Consider the following 19087-nt stretch of genomic DNA (forward strand, 5'->3'; position numbering starts at 1 on the left):
TTATTTCTGCATCAGTGGGTTCAGCTTTTACTTCCAAGGTTGGAGCTTCACTTCTCAAAGTCTGTTGTTGCTTGCAGGTGAGAAACTTCAGTTTCCATTTTGGGTAAGGGGACCCCAGTCTCTGGCAATTTTCCTTCTGGAATTGAAATTCCAAACTTTGGCATTTGGAGTTTTAGAATTCTAATCGTCCCCTCCGTAACATCAGTTTCCATACTTCCACCATCCACATTGATTTCACCTTCAGATCCTATTTCTGCACCCTTCAGTTCAACTGAACTATCTATGGTGGCCTCCTTAATATCAACTTTAATATCGGTATCTACTTCGGGAGCTTTGATTTCCACTTTTGATGTGCCCTTTGGCATTTTTATGCGTATTTCAGTTTCTTCTTCTTTCTGTGTGGTAAAACTGCTCTCTATATCAGGTATGTGTACCAAAGCCCCATCTCTTTCCTCAGTAATATCTGCCCCCACTTTTGGCAGGCTAACCTGCGATTTTGGTAGCTTTGGCCTGTGAAGGGAGATTTTGGGCATATTAAAATGAGGCCTTTTCATCTGACCTTTTTGGGTAGATATTTCAGCATCTAGCTCCACGTGGACTTCTTGATCTTCTGACAGAACTGCTGTTAGTTCTGCATCTGTATCATCTGATAAGATAGTCAGTTTAGGCTCTTCCAGATGTTCTTTTGCAGTAGTTTTAAGACTTGCCTCCTTTTTAGGTGACCAATTAAATGATGGCAATTTGAATTTTGGCATTTTGAAATGCCCTTCTTTTTCTTCTGCATCTATAGTTCCAGCCTTTATATCTCCCTCAAATTTAGCATCTTTAGCTGCAGCAACTACATCCTGAGCCTCTGTCTCTGGCTGTGCCACAGAAAGACCCACTGATGGTAATTTTATGTCTGTTGCTGGAATCTTCATGTCAGCTCTAGGAATTTGGGGCATTTTAATTTTCCCTTCAGGACCGGTTTTTCCTGAACCAGCTACGTCACCTTCACCTTCAAGTGTTGGAGCCTCTACTGCAATATCCGCAATATCTGCAGTCGTTTTCAGCTGAGGAACTTTTGCACCTTCAGATGGCAAACTAATCTCGGCGTCTGGAGTTTTTCCTTTAGAAAATGAGATTCCAAACTTAGGCCTTTGGAATTTAGGCCTTTTCATCTTCCCATCCATGCCTTCGGTTTTTATGTCTGTTCCATCTACATAGATATCAGTGGACGGTCCTTCAATTCCTACTTCTAGGCCTTTCACCACAGGGACTTTAATCTCTGCCATTGTTTTACTAATATCACCAACATCAAGTGATTTTAATTCTGGTTCTGAAAGACTGGCATCAGGTATAGGAAGTTTGACATCACTTTCAGGTAAGCTGATATCCATGTCCATTCTTGGACCTTTAAGTTCTGGTTTGGAAAGTTCTAGGCTTGGAAGTTTAACTTTGGGCATTTTAATGCCTTTTCTGGGATCACCAGCACTGATATCTGTATCTGGCATTTGTAGTGACATCTCTCCGCCATCCTCTATAGTAGATACTGTCATATCAGTATTCAGCTGTGGTACAGATATTTCTGCTTTATGACTTTTCATTTTTGGAAGGGATATCTTTGGCATGCTAAAATGATGCCTTCTGATTTTGATTTTCTCACTGTCTTTATCAAAAGACATATGTCCCTCTAGTTCTTCAATGGGGATTTCACCTTCCTCTATAGTGAGTGTTAATTCAGATTCAATTTCACTTCCTGGAACTGTAACTGAGGGATCTTCTAAATTTGCATGAATGTCAGTAGAAACACTTGCTTCTTTCTTTGGAGACCAGCTAAAAGATGGAAGCTTGAATTTTGGCATTTTGAATTTGCTTTCTTTTTCTACAATTTCTTTTTCATAGGTTTCACGTTTAATATTTTTGCTTTCTGAATCTGGTCCTTGGGGGTCAGCATCTGATTTCAGAAGAGAAATATCCACAGATGGACAGCTGATATCCTCGTCCGCAGCTTTCACTTTGGGAAGCGAAATTCCAAATTTGGGAGCTTGGAGTTTGGGCATCTTAAATTCACTTTCCAGGCCCCCCATCCTTGCCTCAGCACCATCCAGAGTAACCTTAGCAGAAGGTACCTCTATTTGTAGGTCTGCAGATCTCAGTTCCAAGGAAGGCTCCCCCTTTGGAATCTTCACGTCGGGGGCCAAAAGGCTGATGTCTTCTGAAATGTCACCTGCTTTGAGCTCTGGCTTGTTTACACTGACATCTGGAAGAGCAGTGTCAACCTTGGGTGCGCTGACATCCACATCGACTTTGGGACCTTTGATTTCTGGTTTGGAGAAACCCATGCTAGGCATCTTGAACTTTGGCATGTGTAACTCCACACTAGGTGCCTCCATTTCAGCTCTGGGCAATTTCACGTCAGTCTCAAACCCCACAGAGGGCAAGGTCACTCCCCCTTTCAGTTCTGGTTTGGAAATATCCACTTCCACAGAAGGTAAGGTGATTTCTCCCTCTGCAACTGCTTTCCCTTTGGGATGTGACATTCCAAACTTGGGCATATGGAATTTCGGCATTTTAAATTTAGTGTCAGTGCCCTCCAGCTTTGCTTCAACTTCACCTAGAGTGACATCTGCCGATGGTGCCTCAACCTTTAGGTCTGGAGCCTTCAATTCCAAGGAAGCCTCCCCCTTTGGAAACTTCACGTCGGGGGCTGAGAACTTCATGTCTGCTGAAATGTCACCTGCTTTGAGCTCAGGCTTGGTTACACTGACGTCCGGAAGACCAATGTCAACCTTGGGTGCGCTGACGTCCACATCAACTTTGGGACCTTTGATCTCTGGTTTGGAGAAACCCATGCTGGGCATCTTGAACTTTGGCATGTGTATTTTCATGCCGCCACTCTCGATGCTTCCTTCTGCTTCAGGCACCTTAACGGAGATCTGTGCCTCCGGAACTTCCACTTTTGCTTTGGGAACAGAGATGTCTGCTTCAACCTTTGGCATCGAGACTCCCACTTGAGGAGTCTTCATTTTGGGAACCTTGACGCTTGGCATTTTGACATCAGGCATTTTGATTTTGCCCTTCTCAGCGACCTCCAGCTCTACACTAGGTGCCTTCATTTCAGCTCCGGGCAATTTCACATCAGTCTCAATGTCCACAGAGGGCAGGATCACTTCCCCTTTCAGTTCCGGATTGGAGATATCCACTTCCACAGAAGGTAAGGTCATTTCTCCTTCTGCAACTGCTTTCCCTTTGGGATGTGACATTCCAAACTTGGGCATATGGAATTTGGGCATCTTAAATTTTCTGTCCGTGCCCTCCAGCTTCGCTTCCACTCCACCTAGAGTGATATCCGCCGATGGTGCCTCAACCTTTAGGTCTGGAGCCTTCAGTTCCAAGGAAGCCTCCCCCTTTGGAGACTTCATGTCGGGAGCTGTGAACTTGATGTCTGCTGAAATGTCACCTGCTTTGAGCTCAGGCTTGGTTACACTGACGTCCGGAAGACCAATGTCAACCTTGGGTGCGCTGACGTCCACATCAACTTTGGGACCTTTGATATCTGGTTTGGAGAAACCCATGCTGGGCATCTTGAACTTTGGCATGTGTATTTTCATCCCGCCACCCTCGATGCTGCCTTCTGCATCAGGCACCTTAACGGAGATATCTGCCTCTGGAATTTCCACTTTTGCTTTGGGAAGGGAGATGTCTGCCTCAACCTTTGGCATCGAGACTCCCGCTTGAGGAGTCTCCAGCTTGGGTACCTTGACACTTGGCATTTTGACATCAGGCATTTGGATTTTGCCCTGCTCAGCGACCTCGAACTCCACACTAGGTGCCTTCATTTCAGCTCCGGTCATTTTCACATCAGTCTCGATGCGAACAGAGCGCAAGGTCACTCCCCCTTTCAGTTCTGGTTTGGAAATATCCACTTCCACAGAAGGTAAGGTGATTTCTCCCTCTGCAACTGCTTTCCCTTTGGGAAGTGACATTCCAAACTTGGGCATTTGGAATTTTGGCATCTTAAATTTACTGTCCATGCCCTCCAGCTTAGCTTCAACTTCACCTAGAGCGACATCTGCCGATGGTGCCTCAACCTTTAGGTCTGGAGCCTTCAGTTCCAAGGAAGCCTCCCCCTTTGGAAACTTCACGTCGGGGGATGAGATACTCATGTCTGCTGAAATGTCACCGGCTTTGAGCTCAGGCTTGGTTACACTGACATCTGGAAGAGCAATGTCAACTTGGGGTGCGCTGATGTCTGCATCAACTTTGGGACCTTTGATTTCTGGTTTGGAGAAACCCATGCTGGGCATCTTGAACTTTGGCATGTGTATTTTCATCCCGCCACCCTTAATGCTACTTTCTGCATGGGGCACATTGAAAGAGGCGGAAGCCTCTGGAATCTCCATTGTTGCTGTGGGAAGAGAGATGTCTGCTTCGACTTTTGGCAGTGAGACTCCCAGTTGAGGAGTCTTCATTTTGGAGACCTTGACGCTTGGCATCCTGACATCAGGCACTTTGATTTTTCCTTTTTCAGAGACCTCCAATTCTGCACTAGATGCCCATATTTCAGCTCCTTGCAATTTCTTATCAGTCTCGATGCTCACAGAGGGCAGAGTGACTTCGGCTTTGTGTTCTGGTTTGGAGACATCCACTCCCACAGAAGGTAGGGTGCCCACTCCATCTTCACTGGCTTTACCTTTGGGAAATGAAATTCCAAACTTGGGCATTTGGAATTTAGGCTTTTTATATTTAAGGTCCATGCCTTCCACCTTTGTCTCAACACCTCCCAAATCAACATCGACTAGTGGTGCCTCAACCTTTACATCTGGTGCCTTCAGTTCCAAGGAAGCCTCTCCGGTTGGAATTTTCACATTGATTGCTGAAAGGCTGATGTCTTCTGAAATGTCACCTGCTTTGAGCTCAGGCTTGGTTACACTGACATCCGGAAGACCAATGTCAACCTTGGGTGCGCTGACATCCACATCGACTTTGGGACCTTTGATTTCTGGTTTGGGGAAACCCATGCTGGGCATCTTGAACTTTGGCATGTGTATTTTCATCCTGCCACCCTCGATGCTGCCTTCTGCATCAGGCACCTTAACGGAGACCTCTGCCTCTGGAATTTCCACTGTTGCTTTGGGAACAGAGATGTCTGCCTCAACCTTTGGCATTGAGACTCCCACCTGAGGAGTCTTCATCTTAGGGACCCTGACACTTGGCATTTTGACATCAGGCATTTTGATTTTGCCATTCTCAGCGACCTCCAACTCCACACTAGGTGCCTTGATTTCAACTCCGGGCAATTTCACATCAGTCTCGCTGTCCACAGGGGACAGGATCACTTCCCCTTTCACTTCTGGTTTGGAAATATCCACTTCCACAGAAGGTAAGGTGATTTCTCCCCCTGCAGTAGCTTTTCCCTTGGGATGTGACATTCCAAACTTGGGCATATGGAATTTGGGCATCTTAAATTTACTGTCGGTGCGTTCCAGTTTAGCTTGAACTCCACCTACAGCAATATCAGTCGATGGTGCCTCAACTTTTAGGTCTGGAGCCTTCAGTTCCAAGGAAGCCTCCCCCTTTGGAAACTTCACATCGGGACCTGCGAACTTTATGTCTGCTGACATGTCACCTGCTTTGAGCTCAGGCTTGGTTACACTGACATCTGGAAGAGCAATGTCAACCTTGGGTGCACTGACATCCACATCGACTTTGGGACCTTTGATCTCTGGTTTGGAGAAACCCATGCTGGGCATCTTGAACTTTGGCATGTGTATTTTCATCCCGCCACCCTCGATGCTGCCTTCTGCATCAGGCACCTTAACGGAGACCTCTGCCTCTGGAATTTCCACTGTTGCTTTGGGAACAGAGATGTCTGCTTCAACCTTTGGCAGCGAGACTCCCACTTGAGGAGTTTTCAGCTTTGGGACCTTGACACTTGGCATTTTGACATCAGGCATTTTGATTTTGCCCTTCTCAGCGACCTCCAACTCCACACTAGGTGCCTTCATTTCAGCTCCGGTCATTTTCACATCAGTCTCGATGCCAACAGAGGGCAGGATCACTTCCCCTTTCAGTTCTGGTTTGGAAATATCCACTTCCACAGAAGGTAAGGTGATTTCTCCTTCTGCAACTGCTTTCCCTTTGGGAACTGACATTCCAAACTTGGGCATTTGGAATTTTGGCATCTTAAATTTACTGTCTGTGCCCTCCAGCTTTGCTTCAACTTCACCTAGAGCGACATCTGCTGATAGTGCCTCAACCTTTAGGTCTGGAGCCTTCAGTTCCAAGGAAGCCTCCCCCTTTGGAAACTTCACGTCAGGGGCTGAGATCTTAATGTCTGCTGAAATGTCACCTGCTTTGAGCTCAGGCTTGGTTACACTGACGTCCGGAAGACCAATGTCAACCTTGGGTGCGCTGACGTCCACATCAACTTTGGGACCTTTGATCTCTGGTTTAGAGAAACCCATGCTGGGCATTTTGAACTTTGGCATGCGTATTTTCATCCCGCCACCCTCGATGCTGCCTTCTGCATCAGGCACCTTAACGGAGATCTCTGCCTCCGGAACTTCCACTTTTGCTTTGGGAACAGAGATGTCTGCCTCAACCTTTGGCAGCGAGACTCCCATCTGAGGAGTCTTCAACTTGGGGACCTTGACGCTTGGCATTTTCACATCAGGCATTTTGATTTTGCCCTTCTCAGCGACCTCCAACTCTACACCAGGTGCCTTCATTTCAGCTCCGCTCAATTTCACATGAGTCTCGATGCCAACAGAGGGTAGCATCACTTCCCCTTTCAGTTCAGGTTTGGAGATATCCACTTCCACAGAAGGTAAGGTGATTTCTCCCCCTGCATCGAGTTTCTCCTTGGGAAGTGATATTCCAAACTTGGGCATTTGGAGTTTTGGCATCTTAAATTTACTGTCAGTGCCATCCAGCTTCACTTCAACTCCACCTAGAGTGACATCCGCCGATGGTGCCTCAACCTTTAGGTCTGGAGCCTTCAGTTCCAAGGAAGCCTCCCCCTTTGGAAACTTCACGTCAGGGGCTGAGATCTTAATGTCTGCTGAAATGTCACCTGCTTTGAGCTCAGGCTTGGTTACACTGACGTCCGGAAGACCAATGTCAACCTTGGGTGCGCTGACGTCCACATCAACTTTGGGACCTTTGATTTCTGGTTTGGAGAAACCCATGCTGGGCATCTTGAACTTTGGCATGTGTATTTTCATCCTGCCACCCTCTATGCTGCCTTCTGCATCAGGCACCTTAACGGAGACCTCTGCCTCTGGAATTTCCACTGTTGCTTTGGGAACAGAGATGTCTGCCTCAACCTTTGGCATTGAGACTCCCACCTGAGGAGTTTTCAGCTTTGGGACCTTGACACTTGGCATTTTGACATCAGGCATTTTGATTTTGCCCTCCTCAGCGACCTCCAACTCCACACTAGGTGCCTTGATTTCAACTCCGGGCAATTTCACATCAGTCTCGCTGTCCACAGGGGGCAGGATCACTTCCCCTTTCACTTCTGGTTTGGAAATATCCACTTCCACAGAAGGTAAGGTGATTTCTCCCCCTGCAGTAGCTTTTCCCTTGGGATGTGACATTCCAAACTTGGGCATATGGAATTTGGGCATCTTAAATTTACTGTCGGTGCGTTCCAGCTTAGCTTGAACTCCACCTACAGCAATATCAGTCGATGGTGCCTCAACTTTTAGGTCTGGAGCCTTCAATTCCAAGGAAGCCTCCCCCTTTGGAAACTTCACGTCGGGGGCTGAGATCTTAATGTCTGCTGAAATGTCACCTGCTTTGAGCTCAGGCTTGGTTACACTGACGTCCGGAAGACCAATGTCAACCTTGGGTGCGCTGACGTCCACATCAACTTTGGGACCTTTGATTTCTGGTTTGGAGAAACCCATGCTAGGCATCTTGAACTTTGGCATGTGTAACTCCACACTAGGTGCCTCCATTTCAGCTCTGGGCAATTTCACGTCAGTCTCAAACCCCACAGAGGGCAAGGTCACTTCCCCTTTTAGTTCAGGTTTGGAGATATCCACTTTCACAGAAGGTAAGGTGATTTCTCCTTCTGCAACTGCTTTCCCTTTAGGAACTGACATTCCAATCTTGGGCATATGAAATTTGGGCATCTTAAATTTACTGTCTGTGACGTCCAGCTTAGCTTCAACTTCACATAGAGCGACATCTGCTGATGGTGCCTCAACCTTTAGGTCTGGAGCCTTCAGTTCCAAGGAAGCCTCCCCCTTTGGAAACTTCATGTCGGGAGCTGTGAACTTGATGTCTGCTGATATGTCACCTGCTTTGAGCTCAGGCTTGGTTACACTGACGTCCGGAAGACCAATGTCAACCTTGGGTGCGCTGACGTCCACATCGACTTTGGGACCTTTGATCTCTGGTTTGGAGAAACCCATGCTGGGCATCTTGAACTTTGGCATGTGTATTTTCATCCCGCCACCCTCGATGCTTCCTTCTGCATCAGGCACCTTAACGGAGACCTCTGCCTCCGGAACTTCCACTTTTGCTTTGGGAACAGAGATGTCTGCCTCAACCTTTGGCAGCGAGACTCCCACTTGAGGAGTCTTCATTTTGGGAACCTTGACGCTTGGCATTTTCACATCAGACATTTTGATTTTGCCCTTCTCAGTGACCTCCAACTCCACACTAGGTGCCTTCATTTCAGCTCTGGGCAATTTCACGTCAGTCTCCATGTCCACAGAGGGCAGGATCACTTCCCCTTTCAGTTCTGGTTTGGAGATATCCACTTCCACAGAAGGTAAGGTCATTTCTCCTTCTGCAACTGCTTTCCCTTTGGGTAGTGACACTCCAAACTTGGGCATTTGGAGTTTTGGCATCTTAAATTTACTGTCAGTGCCGTCCAGCTTTGCTTCAATGCCACCTAGAGTGACATCTGCCGATGGTGCCTCAAGCTTTAGGTCTGGAGCCCTCAGTTCCAAGGAAGCCTCCCCCTTTGGAAGCTTCACGTCGGGGGCTGAGATCTTAATGTCTGCTGAAATGTCACCTGCTTTGAGCTCAGGCTTGGTTACACTGACGTCCGGAAGACCAATGTCAACCTTGGGTGCGCTGACGTCCACATCAACTTTGGGACCTTTGATCTCTGGTTTGGAGAAACCCATGCTGGGCATCTTGAACTTTGGCATGTGTATTTTCATCCCGCCACCCTCGATGCTGCCTTCTGCATCAGGCACCTTAACGGAGACCTCTGCCTCTGGAATTTCCACTGTTGCTTTGGGAACAGAGATGTCTGCCTCAACCTTTGGCAGCGAGACTCCCACTTGAGGAGTCTTCATTTTGGGAACCTTGACACTTGGCATTTTGACATCAGGCATTTTGATTTTGCCCTTCTCAGTGACCTCCAACTCCATACTAGGTGCCTTCATTTCAGCTCCGCTCAATTTCACATCAGTCTCGATCCCAACAGAGGGCAGGATCACTTCCCCTTTCAGTTCAGGTTTGGAAAGATCTACTTCCACAGAAGGTAAGGTCATTTCTCCTTCTGCAACTGCTTTCTCCTTCGGAAGTGACACTCCAAACTTGGGCATTTGGAATTTTGGCATCTTAAATTTACTGTCAGTGCCGTCCAGCTTCGCTTCAACGCCACCTAGATTGACATCTGCCGATGGTGCCTCAAGCTTTAGGTCTGGAGCCTTCAGTTCCAAGGAAGCCTCCCCCTTTGGAGACTTCATGTCGGGGGCTGAGATCTTAATGTCTGCTGAAATGTCACCTGCTTTGAGCTCAGGCTTGGTTACACTGACATCAGGAAGAGCAATGTCAACCTTGGGTGCGCTGACGTCCACATCAACTTTGGGACCTTTGATCTCTGGTTTAGAGAAACCCATGCTGGGCATTTTGAACTTTGGCATGTGTATTTTCATCCCGCCACCCTCGATGCTGCCTTCTGCATCAGGCACCTTAACGGAGACCTCTGCCTCCGGAACTTCCACTTTTGCTTTGGGAACAGAGATGTCTGCCTCAACCTTTGGCAGCGAGACTCCCACCTGAGGAGTCTTCAGCTTGGGGACCTTGACGCTTGGCATTTTGACATCAGGCATTTTGATTTTGCCCTTCTCAGCGACCTCCAACTCCACACTAGGTGCCTTCATTTCAGCTCTGGGCAATTTCACGTCAGTCTCGATGTCCACAGAGGGCAGGATCACTTCCCCTTTCAGTTCTGGTTTGGAAATATCCACTTCCACAGAAGGTAAGGTGATTTCTCCCTCTGCAGCGAGTTTCTCCTTAGGAAGTGACACTCCAAATTTGGGCATTTGGAATTGTGGCATCTTAAATTTACTGTCAGTGCCGTGCAGCTTAGCTTCAACTTCACCTAGAGCGACATCTGCTGATGGTGCCTCAACCTTCAGGTCTGGAGCCTTCAGTTCCAAGGAAGCCTCCCCCTTTGGAAACTTCACGTCGGGGGCTGAGATCTTAATGTCTGCTGAAATGTCACCTGCTTTGAGCTCAGGCTTGGTTACACTGACATCAGGAAGAGCAATGTCAACCTTGGGTGCGCTGACGTCCACATCAACTTTGGGACCTTTGATCTCTGGTTTAGAGAAACCCATGCTGGGCATTTTGAACTTTGGCATGTGTATTTTCATCCCGCCACCCTCGATGCTGCCTTCTGCATCAGGCACCTTAACGGAGACCTCTGCCTCCGGAACTTCCACTTTTGCTTTGGGAACAGAGATGTCTGCCTCAACCTTTGGCAGCGAGACTCCCACCTGAGGAGTCTTCAGCTTGGGGACCTTGACGCTTGGCATTTTGACATCAGGCATTTTGATTTTGCCCTTCTCAGCGACCTCCAACTCCACACTAGGTGCCTTCATTTCAGCTCTGGGCAATTTCACGTCAGTCTCGATGTCCACAGAGGGCAGGATCACTTCCCCTTTCAGTTCTGGTTTGGAAATATCCACTTCCACAGAAGGTAAGGTGATTTCTCCCTCTGCAGCGAGTTTCTCCTTAGGAAGTGACACTCCAAATTTGGGCATTTGGAATTGTGGCATCTTAAATTTACTGTCAGTGCCGTGCAGCTTAGCTTCAACTTCACCTAGAGCGACATCTGCTGATGGTGCCTCAACCTTCAGGTCTGGAGCCTTCAGTTCCAAGGAAGCCTCCCCCTTTGGAAACTTCACGTCGGGGGCTGAGATCTTAATGTCTGCTGAAATGTCACCTGCTTTGATCTCAGGTTTGGTTACACTGACATCAGGAAGAGCAATGTCAACTTGGGGTGCGCTGATGTCCGCATCAACTTTGGGACCTTTGATCTCTGGTTTGGAGAAACCCATGCTGGGCATCTTGAACTTTGGCATGTGTATTTTCATCCCGCCACCCTCGATGCTTCCTTCTGCATCAGGCACCTTAACGGAGACCTCTGCCTCCGGAACTTCCACTTTTGCTTTGGGAACAGAGATGTCTGCCTCAACCTTTGGCAGCGAGACTCCCACCTGAGGAGTCTTCAGCTTGGGGACCTTGACGCTTGGCATTTTGACATCAGGCATTTTGATGTTGCCCTTCTCAGCGACCTCCAACTCCACACTAGGTGCCTTCATTTCAGCTCCGGTTAATTTCACATCTGTCTCGATGTCCACAGAGGGTAGGATCATTTCCCCTTTCAGTTCTGGTTCGGAGATATCCACTTCCAAAGAAGGTAAGGTGATTTCTCCTTCTGCAACTGCTTTCCCTTTGGGAAGTGACACTCCAAACTTGGGCATTTGGAGTTTTGGCATCTTAAATTTACTGTCAGTGCCGTCCAGTTTTGCTTCAATGCCACCTAGAGCATCATCTGCCGATGGTGCTTCAAGCTTTAGGTCTGGAGCCTTCAGTTCCAAGAAAGCCTCCCCCTTTGGAAACTTCACGTCGGGGGCTGAGATCTTATTGTCTGCTGAAATGTCACCTGCTTTGAGCTCAGGCTTGGTTACACTGACGTCCGGAAGACCAATGTCAACTTTGGGTGCACTGACATCCACATCGACTTTGGGTCCTTTGATCTCTGGTTTGGAGAAACCCATGCTGGGCATCTTGAACTTTGGCATGTGTATTTTCATCCCGCCACCCTCGATGCTGCCTTCTGCATCAGGCACCTTAACAGAGATCTCTGCCTCCGGAACCTCCACTTTTGCTTTGGGAACAGAGATGTCTGCCTCAACCTTTGGCAGCGAGACTCCCACCTGAGGAGTTTTCAGCTTGGGGACCTTGAAGCTTGGCATTTTGACATCAGGCATTTTGATTTTGCCCTTCTCAGTGACCTCCAACTCCATACTAGGTGTCTTAATTTCAGCTCCGCTCAATTTCACATCAGTCTCGATGCCAACAGAGGGCAGAATCACTTCCCCTTTCAGTTCAGGTTTGGAAATATCGACTTCCACTGAAGGTAAGGTGATATCTCCTTCTGCAACTGCTTTCCCCTTCGGAAGTGACACTCCAAACTTGGGCATTTGGAATTTTGGCATCTTAAATTTACTGTCAGTGCCGTCCAGCTTTCCTTCAATGCCACCTAGAGTGACATCTTCCGATGGTGCCTCAACCTTTAGGTCTGGAGCCTTCAGTTCCAAGGAAGCCTCCCCCTTTGGAAACTTCACGTCGGGGGCTGAGATCTTAATGTCTGCTGAAATGTCACCTGCTTTGAGCTCAGATTTGGTTACACTGACGTCCGGAAGACCAATGTCAACCTTGGGTGCGCTGACGTCCACATCAACTTTGGGACCTTTGATCTCTGGTTTGGAGAAACCCATGCTGGGCATCTTGAACTTTGGCATGTGTATTTTCATCCCGCCACCCTCGATGCTGCCTTCTGCATCAGGCACCTTAACGGACATCTCTGCCTCCAGAACTTCCACTGTTGCTTTGGGAACAGAGATGTCTGCCTCAACCTTTGGCAGCGAGACTCCCACTTGAGGAGTCTTCAGCTTGGGGACCTTGACGCTTGGCATTTTGACATCAGGCATTTTGATTTTGCCCTCCTCAGCGACCTCCAACTCCACACTAAGTGCCTTCATTTCAGCTCCGCTCAATTTCACATCAGTCTCGATGCCAACAGAGGGCAGGATCATTTCCCTTTTCAGTTCTGGTTTGGAAATATCGACTTCCACTGAAGGTAAGGTGATATCTCCTTCTGCAACTGCTTTCCCCTTCGGAAGTGACACTCCAAACTTGGGCATTTGGAATTTTGGCATCTTAAATTTACTGTCAGTGCCGTCCAGCTTTCCTTCAATGCCACCTAGAGTGACATCTTCCGATGGTGCCTCAACCTTTAGGTCTGGAGCCTTCAGTTCCAAGGAAGCCTCCCCCTTTGGAAACTTCACGTCGGGGGCTGAGATCTTAATGTCTGCTGAAATGTCACCTGCTTTGAGCTCAGATTTGGTTACACTGACGTCCGGAAGACCAATGTCAACCTTGGGTGCGCTGACGTCCACATCAACTTTGGGACCTTTGATCTCTGGTTTGGAGAAACCCATGCTGGGCATCTTGAACTTTGGCATGTGTATTTTCATCCCGCCACCCTCGATGCTGCCTTCTGCATCAGGCACCTTAACGGACATCTCTGCCTCCGGAACCTCCACTTTTGCTTTGGGAACAGAGATGTCTGCCTCAACCTTTGGCAGCGAGACTCCCACCTGAGGAGTCTTCAGCTTGGGGACCTTGACGCTTGGCATTTTGACATCAGGCATTTTGATGTTGCCCTTCTCAGCGACCTCCAACTCCACACTAGGTGCCTTCATTTCAGCTCCGGTCAATTTCACATCAGTCTCGATGCCAACAGAGGGCAGGATCATTTCCCTTTTCAGTTCTGGTTTGGATATATCCACTTCCACAGAAGGTAAAGTGATTTCTCCCTCTGCAGCGAGTTTCTCCTTGGGAAGTGACATTCCAAACTTGGGCATTTGGAGTTTTGGCATCTTAAATATACTGTCAGTGCCGTCCAGCTTTGCTTCAACTCCACCTAGAGCGACATCAGCCGATGGTGCCTCATCCTTTAGGTCTGGAGCCTTCAGTTCCATTCCAAATGTTGGCATTTGGAATTTTGGCATTTTAAACGTAGTGTTCATGCCCTCCTTCTTAATCTCAGCAGCACCCAGAGACATATCAGTTGATGGTGTCTCTAGTTGTATGTGCGGACTCTTAAGTTCCAAAGATGCTTTGGCTGTTGGCATACATATATCACTTGTGGGTATCGTAACGTTTGAATCCTCTTCATTTTTATTCATTACTCCTTGGATGCCATCCATGTCTTTTTTATCTTTTTCTCTTTGTTCATTGTCCATTCGTAATTTCGCGTACATTTTTTCTGTAGATCCCTTTTGCTTCTTTTTTCGTAATTTTGGTGGTGTTAACTGTTTTATTTGTATATCTTGCATTTCACCTGTTTGCAATATAGGTTTTGTGATCTGTGTTGTTATCACTGTCGTTTCTGATTTTTTTGTGATGGCTTTGGATTTTGATTTCTTTTCTTTTGTTTTTTTAATTGTTAATTCAACTTCAGGGTATTTGCCTGTGTGATATGGTAGTTCAAATTTTGTTTCTTTAACATCTTTTCTGGGTTCCTGTATTTCCTCCAGCTTTTTCTCTTTAGCCCGTGAAGTAGAATATTGCACTGTGATTATTTCTGGGATATCCTGGGCAGTATCATTTTCATATTCCGTGAGGGGTTTGACTTCGTATTTTGTCCTCTCCTCTGGTTCTTCTTTAGTCCTGTGCATCCTGAATCCAATACTGGGGAATCTTAGTTTCTTTTGACTTCCTCTTTTAACTTTTGCATGAATTTCCTCCGGCTGAAATTGTGATTCTGTGTCTGTGCTTGTTGGGGAAATATCCGGAATCGCGTGTTCATATGCATCTGACGTGCTACGAGATCTCCTTTGCCCCAAGATCTTTTTACCTTTTATTGACTGGAATTTTGGCCAGGAAAGTCTGTCCTTCTTGGATCTTTTTGGTCTTCCAACTCTTTGTTTTACAATTAAGTCTGCTTTATCTTCATCTGTGAATGTCTTTTCGGATGTTTCCAGTGTTTGCTTCCCCTGAGAAATAGAAGTTCCAAAATAAATGCTTGTAGTACTTATTGCGTAAGTATTTAATCCCCACCCCTTTGCATCTTCAAAATGGTTGAAAGCAATGTACATCAGAATGTTTAAATGAATAAATAGCAACAAGAAACACCAAAATGTTAAAACATACTAACTTAACTGGGAGACTATTGTTACTATTAATGTTTGATGTTTTATTATTTATAGATGTGTTGGAAGCCGCCTAGAGTGCCTGGGGAAACCTGGGGTGGGGTACAAATAAAACTATAATAATAATAATAATAATAATAATAATAATAATAATAATAATAATAATAGTTTATTTATACCCCACCCTCCCCAGTCAAATCCGGGCTCAGGGCGGCTAACACCAATAAAATTAAAATAAAACATAACAAGCAATTAGTTAAAATACAGATTAAAATACAATATTAAAATGTAAAATGCAGCCTCATTTTAAGTAGGCCATAAATCCAAACCATGAGGGAGGAAAACACAGGGGTCAGACTAAGTCCAACCCCAAGGCCAGGCGGAACAGCTCTGTCTTGCAGGCCCTGCGGAAAGATGACAAATCCCGCAGGGCCCTGGTCTCCTGTGAAAGAGCGTTCCACCAAGTTGGGGCCAATACTGAGAAGGCCCTGGCCCTAGTAGAGGCCAATCTAGCCACCTTATGGCTCGGGATCTGCAGAATATTGTTGTTTGTGGACATCTGCATATTCCTGCATTGCAGGGGGTTGGACTAGATAACCCTAGGGGTGTCCCTTCTAGCTCTACAATTCTATGTTTCTAACACAATCATATTAGGATGTCTGCTCTGCACAATGTCAGAAATAGGCCCTTAGTGTGGCAGCATGGAACTTCCTCCAGTTATCAGACAGGGCTGGTTTTTATTGTCTTTTTTTGTGCCCGCTGAAGGCTTTCCTCTTTCAGCAAGCCTTTTAAGTGGAGGTATTTATCCTAATTGGTATTTGAATTTATTTGGAATCACTTTCTACCTGCAATTGTTTAAATTGCTTTTATATAAGCAAGTGTTTTAACTGTCTTTACGTATCCAGCTGTTCTGTATGTGGTTTTTATCCTATCGTGAAATTGCTTTGAGATGCTTCATAGGAAGCCATCGATTCAGGGGGAAAATACTTCTACTCCAAGAAAGTGTCCTTAGGCACCGTACTAATATGCCAGTAGTCTTCAGCTGGTCAACTGCTGTGATTCACCTGAAACTTGAAGCTACTGACAGGAGGCCTGTTTCTCAGAACCTATTAACTTGGGGATCGGGCCTAGCATGACAGCAGCTGACCACATGCAAACAGAACGGGAGGAGGCTCTTTCTCCTCAGAAAACAAAATGCTCTCAGCAGCACTGCTGAGACCAGGGCTCCACTCCACTTTGGGGCAAAAGGCTAAGAAGTTGGATAATGCGAGTTGGTGTGCCTGAAATGCCTTTACTCGCATGCATCAGCAAAAGGTTGATGCTAGACTGGGGACTCAGCTATACAGCTGCAAATAAATTTTTTAAGTGCACTATACAAATGTGACACTAGATGGCGAAAGTGAGCTACAGCAAATTCAATGTATTTTTCAAAACTTTTTTTAAAAAAAATAATAATAAGCATTTTCACAGCATTTTTAAAATACGTGTGCATATTCCACCTGGCTTTTAGTATCATTCTTGCCCTCCAGTTACAATAAAGGGTAAAGGGTAAAGGGGCCCCTGACCATCAGGTCCAGTCGTGTCCGACTCTGGGGTTGCGGCGCTCATCTCGCTCTATAGGCCGAGGGAGCCGGCGTTTGTCTGCAGACAGCTTCCGGGTCATGTGGCCAGCATGACAAAGCTGCTTCTGGTGAACCAGAGCAGCACACAGAAATGCCGTTTACCTTCCCGCCGGAGCGGTCCCTATTTATCTACTTGCACTTTGATGTGCTTTCGAACTGCTAGGTGGGCAGGAGCTGGGACCAAGCAATGGGAGCTCACCCCGTTGCAGGGATTCGAACCGCTGACCTTCTGATCAGCAAGCCCTAGACTCTGTGGATTAACCCACAGCGCCACCTGGGTCCCCTCTGCAATTTCATCGTAGCAACTATTGCAGAGTCTTCTGCAATTTATTTCCTCTCATTGGTTCCAAAAACTCAGCCACCAAATTGAGAAACGGACATTCTCCCATATGAAACTGCCTGGGGGCCAAGTTCTTTGTTGAAGGCTCAGCTCTAACTATCCCTATCATGAGAAGTCGGTTGGGTGGCCATCAGGTTCAAGCCCATATTGGTATAGCGGCACGGCATCAGGAGAATTCCTACATTTTGTTTATTTTAGAATAGGATAATAGAGTTGGAAAGGAACCTGTCAATCATCTAGTCCAACCCTCTGAAATGCTGAACCTGATGGTCTGTAGGCACCAAGGAAGAGCTGTTTTCCTGGGCTTTGATAGTTGTTGTTTTTTAACTGTCTTGTTGTTTTTAATGTTTGTTTGTTTTTTGTTTAACTACACTTGATGTTTTGTTATTGTTTGTTTGGAATAAAATTTGGTATAATAAGCCATTGTGAGAACCGAAGATTAAAAGGTAGGAGACGTTTAAATAAATAAACAAACCGACTCCTTGCCACTTTCTTCCCAATTTATTTTTTAAAAGATCTTTACCTCAAAAGCCAGCAGAAGGGAAAGTCTGCATTACCTTGACAAGACACTTTGGGGGTTGAGTGGTGTTGGTTTGTTTGTTTTTAAAAATATATTTCTTACATTGATTTTACTTTTGTTAACTTCATATTTGTGAAGCTAATACACAATGTGTGTGTGTGTGAAGAAGAAGAAGAAGAAGAAGAAGAAGAAGAAGAAGAAGAAGAAGAAGAAGAGGAGGAGGAGGAGTTTGGATTTGATATCCCGTTTTATCACTACCCTAAGGAGTCTCAAAGCGGCTAACATTCACCTTTCCCTTCCTCTCCCACAACAAACACTCTGTGAGGTGAGTGAGGCTGAGAGACTTCAGAGAAGTGTGACTAGCCCAAGGTCACCCAGCAGCTGCATGTGGAGGAGCGGAGACTCAAACGTGGCATTAACCAGGCCTTTGGTTCATTTGACTGACATCCTATGCCTCTTAAAATGTGTTTTGTTGTGTGTGTGGGGGGGAGCTATTGGGTTGTTGTTTTAATTTTTACTACCGGTATGTATTTTGTGGTTTTATATCTTGATTTTATTTATATATTCATTTATTTATTTTATATCTTGATTTTATTGGGCAGTATATAAATTCAATAAATAACTATAATAAAAAGACGCCTGGCAGCCTAATGTGATACGCGTGCATGCGCGTGTGCGTGTGTGCGCGCGCACACACACACACACAGATTGTACCCTATTCTGAGAGGCTTTGTGTATTCTTACAGAAGCTGAAGAACACACACAAAAAGGGCTTCAATAATTCAATGCCTCAAAGGCCACATCCCCTCAAATTTAACTTCCACTAGAAAAAACCCCGTGAAGGTTGGATCCAGAGACAGATGAGTGGGTGTTAGTTTTCATGATGGGGGTTTCTTGGCTCACCCCCTACTTTAGCTGTTGGGAGCAAGGGAGTTGGAGAGGCGCTGCAGTGGGATTGAAAAAATTGTGATAATTTGACTTGGACTAGCAGAAATGCCTTTCTGTTTGCCCAATATATCGCCGGATCTAGACCACTGCCCTAAAATTACACGAGCGATGGTCAAGTTCATACCTCCCCCAAGATCCATGCCTTGACCTGAAGTGTGGTTTTACAACTATGCATTTACCTGACTCGCTTTTTCTTTTTTGGATTGTGTTGCAAAATGCGTTGCTTCAAGATCTTCCTTCCTGGCGAGCTTTCTTTTGAGGTTGAACTGTACTTTGTACGGCTCGGAATACTGCAGAATCTTGAGTGCATCTTCATATTTAATATTATCGAAAAAGATCGTGGCGCTTAGAAGCTGGTCACCTGTGAAAAGAGGCAGCAGAAACTAATTGGGTGTCAAAATATTGGCCTCCCTCATCAGATGCCTTATCTATGCAAACATGCTTGCTTCTAGGGCAGACCTGAAAGGTACACAGA

General features: G+C 46.2%; 1 protein-coding gene across 1 annotated transcript in view; it reads right to left on the minus strand.

Moving 5' to 3' along the window:
- LOC118097957 (protein AHNAK2) overlaps positions 1-19087 on the minus strand; it is a 94738-nt gene that overhangs the window by 5596 nt on the left and 70055 nt on the right. The window contains 2 exon segments of the mRNA XM_060271588.1: positions 26-15026; positions 18792-18973. Coding sequence (XP_060127571.1) covers positions 26-15026; positions 18792-18973 — 15183 coding nt within the window.

The sequence above is a fragment of the Zootoca vivipara genome, chromosome 1, assembly GCF_963506605.1.
Source record: "Zootoca vivipara chromosome 1, rZooViv1.1, whole genome shotgun sequence".
Lineage (NCBI taxonomy): Eukaryota > Metazoa > Chordata > Lepidosauria > Squamata > Lacertidae > Zootoca > Zootoca vivipara.